The sequence below is a fragment of the Limulus polyphemus genome, unplaced genomic scaffold (genome assembly GCF_000517525.1).
Source record: "Limulus polyphemus unplaced genomic scaffold, Limulus_polyphemus-2.1.2 Scaffold7571, whole genome shotgun sequence".
Lineage (NCBI taxonomy): Eukaryota > Metazoa > Arthropoda > Merostomata > Xiphosura > Limulidae > Limulus > Limulus polyphemus.
In genome coordinates, this window is record NW_013673181.1 from 1 (window position 1) to 10,628 (window position 10,628).

Consider the following 10,628-nt stretch of genomic DNA (forward strand, 5'->3'; position numbering starts at 1 on the left):
CCGGGGTCATGTGACGCTAGTAACACATCATATTCTCGAAGGTTCGTGAAGCCTCTAGTGTTTAGTATATGTACAGCATTCTTGTATATAAGACTGCCAAGAAGTGACAGCAACAATGTAGTCGAATCGCAGACAGAGATACAGACGACAATTGAGCCTGGTGCGTGAATCGTTCGTTCATTATGAAATATAGGGTTTGTTTAAGTTATAGCGTGACTGTGGAAATTAAGTGTATTGCAAAGTTGTATTCAGAAAGAATAAACTAGTTTTATTTAAGAAAGGACTTATATCGCTAATGTTTCTTTGGAAAGAATTTTTACAAAAAATTAACTAACGACCAGAGACATAACAATACTATTGTCTGGAACTTATCATCTATCTATTCATCCTTCACTGTTTTGGTAGTGCAATGATTGCATTTGAAGCTTTGGTCGTATGGTTCCCAAATAAGTGAAGTGTTCTGACAGTAACTTAATACCAGATGACATAAATCTTATGATATAAATAACTACATTTCAAATTGATCATTGAACAAGGTAAATGTGATATTCTCTCTTCTTCGAATATCCATAAATATTCTATTTATGGCTCATTCAATAGATTTCTTTAAAATGAATGTAAGAATAAAAACAAAATTTACAGCAGACATTTTTGTTAAAGCTTTTTCATGACACAATTTTCTTACATTTTTGTACCATTTAATGTTTGTTCCTAAGAAGCAATTGCCAAACATACTGTGAGGATACTATGCTTAAGAACTTCTTGCGAGAAAGAAACCACTTTTTAAAGCAAATTTTACAACACCATAAATGATGACCCTTGGAATTGTTTGTGGTAAAAGAAATCTGGATATTTTAAAGAAATAAGTTGTTACCATCACTGGTATCCTAAGGTTTATACACAATGTTACCATCACTGGTATCATAAGGAAGTGTACACAATGTTATCATCACTGGTATCATAAGGAAATGTACACAATATTACTATCACTGGTATCTTTAGGAAGTGTACACAATATTACCATCACTGTTATCATAAAGACGTTTATACAATGTTACCATCACTGGTATTCTAAGGAAGTGTAAATGTTACCATCACTGGTATTCTAAGGAAGTGTAAATGTTACCATCACTGGTATTCTAAGGAAGTGTAAATGTTACCATCACTGGTATCCATGGGAATTTTTTTCTAAGCATGTCATAAGGTTTTATTGAGTTACATTCAAAATTTAGTTAAGCCACTTTCTGTTCATGGTGTATCAATAAATGTTGCATAAAAATGTAGCTAATAATCCAATTTTTAAACGAATACAAGTTTTAAGTTCTTAAATTTATAAAGCAATGTTTAAAAAAATCCTGAATTTCCCCTAGTAGGACATTTTCTCTTTAGGTGTCTCCTCTTCTCTAATATTTTACCACCTCTCCAAGAAGTACAAAATTTAAGGTAAATTACTCATTATAATGTTGTCATTGCCAAGGCAAAGAATAATTCTTATAGCCTTCAACATTATTTGGTTTTAGAGCCATCAAGTAAAAAATCAGACCCCTCATATCACCTGTCACATTCTCTTTTTTTACAAATTGCCAATAGTTCTCTCTCTTGCATTCAATACTAAATTATTTACAGCCAATAGAAAGTCAAGGTTTTACTCAATCAAATGATGTATCATAATACATTGTTTTCTGTACAGAGAATTGTCAATTTCACTTTAAGTTCAAGATTTATTCCCACAGGAAATACATCAACGAGCTTAGATGAATTTTTAATGGCTATTGTTGCATAGTTATGTGAAATTGTCTGCTTTTGTGCATGTTATTATTCTGTGTTCTTGAGTGTATTACTTAAATAAATAACAATTATTTAGTGCAGTAAACTACCATTAATATAAAAAAGCTGAGTTAAATGTCATTGACAGATGACGGAAAGAAAAAAGAATAATCAGGTAAGTACTATATTTCTTGTTTTTCATGTGCAATCTTTATATATTATAATAAAAGTAACAAAAATGTAAAAATAGGAAAATGTTTATGTTAGTTAATATTAGTAAAATAAATAATAATAATATAATAAAAAATTTCCATGAGGTAGGCTTGCAAGTGGCTAGTGAGTAACTTGTGTGAAATGTAATTCAATTGTGTAATGTGAGCTGCATGTCTGCTAAGTGATTTACAATTTATAATGGCACGAATAGTAGTTAGACAGGGTTCAAAGGGCAATAAAACAATACAATTTAATTATAAACAGATTTACTGTTAGGAATTTAAAGCTATTTAGGATAAACAAATGTAGTTACATGTTACAATCTGAAGTCATTCTAGAAAGAAAAAAGCATAATTTAGATTTATTTCGATTTTTTTTTGGTGGTTACAAGGTTAGTAAATTTGACTAACCTTATATAGAGTTAGGGAGGAGAAAATAACAGATAAGATATAAAGTTTTACTGAAAAAAAGCTTGAAATATATTTTGGATGTTTTAGAGATTACTCAAATTAAATTTGAGATTTTTCAGATGAAGAAAAGTATTTTTAATCTTAACATGGAAATTGCTTTGCATTGGACTAATAAAAAAAGAATATGTATATTTACGGATGAATCTTTAGCAAAAATACCTTATTAAATGATCTGATTTTTTTGTGTACGAAAAACTTGTAATGTTTAATAATAGTCTGCCAAACTTTGTGAAGATACATATACTCTATTAATAGTTATAGTATGGAAACTATAACGAGCATAAAATTGTTACTAGATCAGTTAAATTAACGAACCTCATAGCAAGAGAGTTAATCATCACTGGTATCCTACAGAATTGTCAACTGAATTTGTTTGGCTCATGGTTATTTGGAACAATTTAATGATGTTACTATGCATTTATCACCAACTGCTGCATGATAAGATCTTTGATGCTAGTCCTATCTGATTCTTAAACCAGTGAGTATGGACTTATGAAAGACAATTTAAATCAAACTAAAACATCACTCGTGGATGTCAGTAATTATTTGGTAAAAAGTTAAAGAACAAAACACAAATCAAGCTACCATCATTAAAGTTTGAAACTTGTAACCAGCTGGGCTTCTCAGTGGAAACATTTTCAGTCTTTTCACATATTGGTTTACTAAAAAAAGATGAAAGGTAAAGTAATTTATAGCAATTCTTTCACTAATTACAATGATGTCAAGTTTGATGTCACACATACATTTAATAGAATGTCCTTAAAACTAATATAGGTTGTTTTAGGATACCTAAAAACAGTAGAACATTAATCACTACACAAAAAATAAGAATGTGTATAGAAAGAATTAAATGTGTACACTTTTTTAAAGAAGTGGCACCTGATAAATGTGTATATCACTACACAAAAAATAGTGCAGAAGAATGTGCATAGAAAGAACTAAATGTGTACATTTTTTAAAAGAAGTAATACATGGCACCTGATAAATGTGTATAGTCATTTACAGAATTATGACAACAAAAATAGAAACAGCTGAAATTTATAACAGTAAAAAAACTAGAGTCTTCGAGAGACAGTCAAGTCTTCAGACCTATAAAACTGAAATGTTTTTGATAAAACATGGGTCTAGTAATAGATAGGCAAACAATGATTTATAAACATAAGGAAAGCTTTTTTTGATGGTGGAACATAATACATGTTCCAACAGATCATTGGTCTGTCATCTCCAGATATTATCTGTACTGAGCAATACAGGATTTATATATATATCGGTAGAAGACAAAAGACACTGAGATTAAATGTGATGGAAATGGTGTCAGCAGGTGACAAGATATAGGTAGAGGTTAAGTTTAGTCAAGTGTATGAGCGGTGAACAGACCTTGCCAAATACGACTGGTGTTGCTAGGGCCATTATCACGCCTTAGTGAGAGAATGTTTGCTTTGATGATTTCTGTAGTTTCTAAACAGTCTCTTTCTTTTTTTTAGTTTTGGGTTGTTGTAGGAGTAGAATTTCATCCTAAAGCATTTTGTGACCTGTTTCATACTGATGATATGTTAAGGAGGATAACTGGAATTCACTTGCATGCATGTAATCTTAGTGTTCTTTGCTTCTTATTTTTAAGGAACATGATGTTTGTCCTATGTATTTCATTCCACATTCACTTGGGATACTATATATGCCCTGTTTTTGTTCTTTTAATAGGGATTATTTCACGTTAGGTAGTAAGATGTTAATCTTATGTGAAGGTTTGAATGCAGTTTTTACATCAATGCTCAAATTATTAAAAAAGCTAGTAACGTCGTTAGCTATTTCTGTCACAAAAGGGAATGAAACAAATTTGTTACTTTTGTGTTGTTGATAGGTGAAAGGTTAGAGTTAACATAATACTTTTCACTATTCTGAAGTTTGATACAAGCCCTATCTATAACATTGGGGTAAAAACCTCTAGACAGTGTTATGTTCTTTAGGTAGTTCAATACAATAAGTAAATCTTCTTTGTAGGTGCAAAGTTGTATAACACAATTTACGTAGGTGAAGTAGGAAGATATTTTATGATTAGATCTTATGTGTAATGAAAATGGGGTTTCCTGTATATATGATTTCAACGTTATAGATAACAACACACTTTATGAATATTTTTCACCATATAAGGGCTTATTTTTGTACATCATCTTTTGCTGTGTAAAATTCCAGACATCCTCTGAGAAAATCATGGATACAAAACTGTATAATTAAAATTTGATGCTTCTTTTGGATCACTATAAATTAATATTGTTTCTTGATTACCATGAGAAAACATTAAATCCATTGGCATAACTTTCAATGCACCCAGTACACAAGATGTTTTCCTGTTATGTTTACAACACAATTACATTTAATCATAATGCAACTGAACTATCACCTACCAAGTGCAAAACTTCCTTTATGATAACAAATCAAAAGATATACAAAATTAAAAATCCTGATAACTTGAATTTGTTGTTCGTAATTTATATGTAAAATGTTAATATGAAATGTGAAAACATACGTATCCAGCCACTTTGGTTTCCTTTCTGACCTATCACTCATCGGGCTGTAAAACACATTAAATAAGTATTAGGTATACAAAAACTAGTAATCTTTAAAATAAGAATCACATTCCAAATTCAATAGAAGAGTGGACTAGGAAGAAATGTGCAGTTTGATCTACAAAAAACTGAACCTCTACAAGAGAATTGACAGAGATCAAGGACACACAGAGAAAACAAAAATAGGAATTGTAACACTATTAAAACAAGAACTGATGAGGTAACTGTAAAATATATGACAAGCAAAAACCAAGTGACATCATGAAAAACACTTAATAAAACCACTGTAACAAGACTGGATGGTAACATTATTTAGGGTAGAGTAACAGTATAAGAAATGATTGGCTAGTCTAATCCTGAGTATGTGCTATTGGATGAACACAAAATACACGACTTTATTATACCACTGCCTCATTTTATCTTACAAAGGTTTTTTTTGGACATAAACAAGTAATTTTGGATATGTAATTACATTCTTCTAACATCAAGTACTTGTATATAAGAACTCATACCTCCAAACTAAGTGGATTATATAAGATTTGGTTTGTTTTGAATTTTGCATTTGAGGGCTAGCTGTCACTAATTTAGAAGTGACAGACTAGAGGGAAGGTAGCTAGACATCACTGCCAACTCTTGGGCTCCTTTTTTACCAACACATAGTGAGATTGACGGACGTATCAGGCCATGCAAGGTCTAGGTTATATAAAGATTTTACTTGGCAATTGGCAGACCAGCAATTATTAATATGAAAAACATTAAGGTTCTAAATATTATACAAATCAGTAAGTCAATGTTGAAGCTCATCTGTCATGATGGAGTTTGATTGTTGTCTTATCAACTACTATACATGTAAAAGTAATTCATAACCAACTTACCGAATAACATTCTTTACACGTTCTATTGAGCCTTTTCTTTTGAAAACTTGCTCAGGTATGGAACTAGAAATCAAAAAATAAAACAAAATGAATGAAGTACAAATATTCTGCTAAACTATTGGACAAATTTCTTAGTCCTGGTTACATACACAATAGTAAACATGAATACGTCAATACACTCATAATAATTCCAAATAACTATTATGCTGTGGCATTTAGTTGAATATTCCATAGGTTATCAGTTTAACTGATTCAGAAAAAACAACTTATATCACTGAAACGTTACTGTGTCAATTGTAAGAAACCATAAAATAGAACAAACCAATACCTAAAATTTCTGCCACTTGCTCTGTATGTTGACATCTTCAAACCAGGACTTGCACTTGAATATGTATAACTGCTAACATAGGTCTTACTTCTGTGAGAGGAATCTATAATGAAGAGGAAAAACAAGTGCTAAGTAATCATACATATACACTCAGATAAAAGAAACTGTGAAGAACTTTTTAAATTGGTAGGTACTATGCACTGCGATATGCTACTTTAGTCCCTGAGAAGAACTTTTTAAATTGGTAGGTACTATGCACTGCGATATGCTACTTTAGTCCCTGAGAAGAACTTTTTAAATTGGTTGGTACTATGCACTGCGATATGCTACTTAATCCCTGTGAAGAACTTTTTAAATTGGTTGGTACTATGCACTGCAATATGCTAATTTAGTCCCTGTGAATAACTTTCTAAATTGGTAGGTACAATTCACTGCGATATGCTATTTTAGTCCCTGAGAAGAACTTTTAAAATTGGTTGGTACTATTCAATGCGATATGCTACTTTAGTCCCTTAGAAGAACTTTTTAAATTGGTTGGTACTATTCAATGCGATATGCTACTTTAGTCCCTTAGAAGAAATTTTTAAATTGGTTGGTAGTATGTACTGCAATATGCAAATTTAGTCCCTGTGAAGAACTTTTGAAATTGGTTGGTACTATGCACTGCAATATGCTACTTTAGTCCCTGTGAAGAACTTTTGAAATTGGTTGGTAATATGCACTGCAATATGCTAATTTAGTCCCTGTGAAGAACTTTCTAAATTGGTTGGTACTATTCACTGCGATATGCTATTTTAGTCCTTGAGAAGAACTTTTTTAATTGGTTGGTACTATTCACTACAATATGCTACTTTAGTCCCTGTGAAGAACTTTTTAAATTAGTTGGTACTATTCACTGGGATATGCTACTTTAGTCCCTTAGAAGAACTTGTTTAAATTGGTTGGTACTATTTACTGCAATATGCTACTTTAGTCGCTGTGAATAACTTTTTAAATTGGTTGGTACTATGCACTGCGATATGCTACTTTAGCCCCTGAGAAGAACTTTATAAATTGGTTGGTACTATTCACTGGGATATGCTACTTTAGTCCCTTAGAAGAACTTGTTTAAATTGGTTGGTACTATTCACTGCAATATGCTACTTAAGTCCCTGTGAATAACTTTTTTTTTGTCATTTTATTGTAATATTGCAGTTTTTCCTACATATAGTTTCAAAGCCACTAAAAGTTTTTTATGATTTCATGTTAAAATCCTTTATTTTACGACAATATATTCAGTCATCTTTCAGTAGGATTCAAATATTTCTACACCAACTGCTTTCAGTTATGTAATTTTTCATTTTGATATATGTACTTAGTGCTGAGTATTCAAAACTTATATGAGATAAATATTGGGGCATTTTTGACATTCAGTAGTTTCATTTCTCTGAAATAATAATAAGAAAAACATTTTGTACATTGGAGTGTTTACTATCATGGTGTGGGAGAGCCACTAGAAAGTTGTGCCCCCCCCCCCTCCCACAGGAGTTCCTCATTTGAGATATCACGATTAAATCTTTTAAGATTATAAAATTCTCTCTACATTGTGACTTCCACTGACATGAAAGGGTTAAATGTCTCTGGATGGCCAGGGTAGTCATACTATGCAACTTAAAAAAATCAGGGATAAGTTTAATGGTAGCATCAGTCTGCCATGAAGCTGTACAAAGAAGTCTGAGTTAACTTTGGCAACTTAAAGTAATACACACATTTCTTTCTTGTGCATTTAATAACACTCTAACTCCTTCTTCTCCAAATAACTCTTTGCTCACCCAAATAAAAAAATCCTAGAAATACCACTGTTTTTGTATGAGGGAAGGCATAGTTTATCATTTTTTAAAGCTTATAACATAACATACAACAGTGACATAATGGAGAAGCCCAGGATTTATCCTGAAACTTCTAAAAAAACACACTATCCTGCTATGTTAATTAGATGTTACAACATCTATAACAACTCAGAAAGTGCATATCCTAGACAAATAATCTGTGCAGGAAAGAAAGTTAGTATATGTTATAAATTCTGTGGCACAAAGCACACATACAAATAGATATCATGTTGTAGGCTCTATATCACAGTTGAGCAAAAGGGTTAATAGAGCTGGCAGTGGCTTTTGATATAGTTACCTGGCCATTCTGCAATAGTAGAATTTCTGAATACACTATCATCCTCTTCTGACTTTTCTAGTCCTTCTTCACTGTTACCTTCTAACAAAGATTGTTTCATGGATGGGTTACTCACATCAGAGGACAACAGAAGGGTGGCATTTTTCAGTGGCATTTCAGAGCATTTTGACATTTTTGGATGAGGCAAATGGTCAAGATTTAATGGTATCACTTGGCCATAATCAAATACTTGATTTCCACAGGCTTTCTGCAACTCTCCATCAAATACTACCATTTCTTCCACCATGATCTTTGCCAATCGTACACCAAGACAAAGATCCTACGATAACACAGTCAACATCTTTCAATTAATCAAAGATTCTACGATAACACAGTCAACATCTTTCAATTACCCAAAGATCCTATGATAACACAGTCAACATCTTTCAATTAATCAAAGATTCTACGATAACACAGTCAACATCTTTCAATTACCCAAAGATCCTATGATAACACAGTCAACATCTTTCAATTACCCAAAGATCCTATGATAACACAGTCAACATCTTTCAATTAACCAAAGATCCTGTGATAACACAGTCAACATCTTTCAATTAACCAAAGATCCTACGATAACACAGTCAACATTTTTCAATTAACCAAAGATCCTATGATAACACAGTCAACATCTTTCAATTAACCAAAGTACTGATAACAAACATCAATCTTTATTTGAACTTCTTAAAAAATACAAACAAATTAAATTTTCTCTCAAGTCATTTAATAATAAATAATTGTCATCAAAAATCAAGTTTTTCTTCTGCAGTATTTGTAGTTAATCTAATCCCACAGAATCTGACTCCTTTGGTAACCCCTTTAATTATTTTATCATTTTTCCTTTTTTACACATCTTAGTGACCCTTTCTCAATTAGATTTGATGTTCTGTTGCATATAGAAATACAGAATAGAGATTTTAGTTCCAAATTTTAAAAAAAAATTAAGGGTTGAGACAAGAATTATCTGCTGATCAAATATGGAAAATTATTTTATATACATTCTTAAATATTCAAGATAGACATGCTCCTTATAGAAAAAAAAAGGGGGTGTCTGCAAGTAAAAACTAGGTTGGCTCACAAAGGGTATAAACAATAAAATTAGAGAAAAGCATTATAAGAAGTGTAAATTACAATGATGGAAAATTTGGAGGATTATTGAAGATCATGAGGTGATAAAACTAGAAATTAGAAAATCAAAAAAGTATATGAAAAAGGTTGGCTGAAGATGTAAAAATACATTTCTTAAAATACATTTATGGTAAGCTAAATGTTAGAAGGAAAGCAGGGGGTTGTTATAAATGGAGTTCAGTCAAACTGGATTAATGTCAGGAGTAGATTACCTCAGGGTTCAGTGTTAGGACACTTGCTCTTTTTAAATTTGTATCAATGGCATAATTGAAGGAATGGGCAATATATTACTTAAATTTACTGATGGCATTAAAATTAATATTTTCTTACACAGGAAATGTATTTCTGATGGATTCTTACCTCTTCTCACATCATAGCTTTTCTTCACTTGTGCTGCTCTCTATATGCATAAATATTTTCACACCATTAGCCTTGATACTCCCACCTACCTCACATGTTTTTTATGAGGAGCTGTGTGACAGCATGCAAATGAGCATGTGACAGCCCTCCACCAATAGGAGTGCAAAATAACTCCTAGCACAGCTGATTCTCTCTATGCAGCTTAGTTCAACTTCATTTCAAGACTGAGCAACATAAAAGGAAAAGACACTGGAAGTTAGGAGGAAGGGTGGGATTCTTCCCACCCTAACCTTGTGGAGGGACTGTTGTTATAGTACCTAGAGGAACTCTCTTCAGAAAGCACCCAAAGAAAGCCCATGATAGGATAGTACCATAATAGGAAAGGTCTTCTACCATTCACTTTGGACATGAGAACTGAAAGTAAGGAAGATCATCTGGTCCAAGGACCCACGTCATCATGAGTGCATGTCCAACACAACCAACACCAGTAACCCCCTGGAACTGACATTCAGACGATGGTAGGAAGGCAGACAGCAATGTGGTGCTTCAATTCCAGTCCAGAACCAGACAGCACTGGGAATGAGTCGTCCAGTCTGTAGAAGGAACAGGGTACCTGGACTACTCACATGGCTTGTCCAGCTCCAACCAACACCAGCACCTACTCACTCACAGAGAAACTATGGAGCTCAAGATGGTGACAGGAAATGACAATAACCTG

General features: G+C 32.4%; 1 protein-coding gene across 1 annotated transcript in view; it reads right to left on the reverse strand.

The window, feature by feature from the left end:
- Positions 1-3,035: 3,035 nt before the first annotated feature.
- The window catches only part of LOC111089845 (protein KIAA0556-like), a gene marked incomplete at its 3' end in the record, with an annotated part of 32,248 nt that continues 24,655 nt past the window's right edge, over positions 3,036-10,628 (reverse strand). The window contains exons 5-9 of the mRNA XM_022403009.1: positions 8,387-8,705; positions 6,221-6,323; positions 5,893-5,955; positions 4,978-5,022; positions 3,036-3,112 (exon numbers count right to left, since the gene is read on the reverse strand). Coding sequence (XP_022258717.1) covers positions 3,036-3,112; positions 4,978-5,022; positions 5,893-5,955; positions 6,221-6,323; positions 8,387-8,705 — 607 coding nt within the window. The remainder of the gene's footprint in view (positions 3,113-4,977; positions 5,023-5,892; positions 5,956-6,220; positions 6,324-8,386; positions 8,706-10,628) is intronic.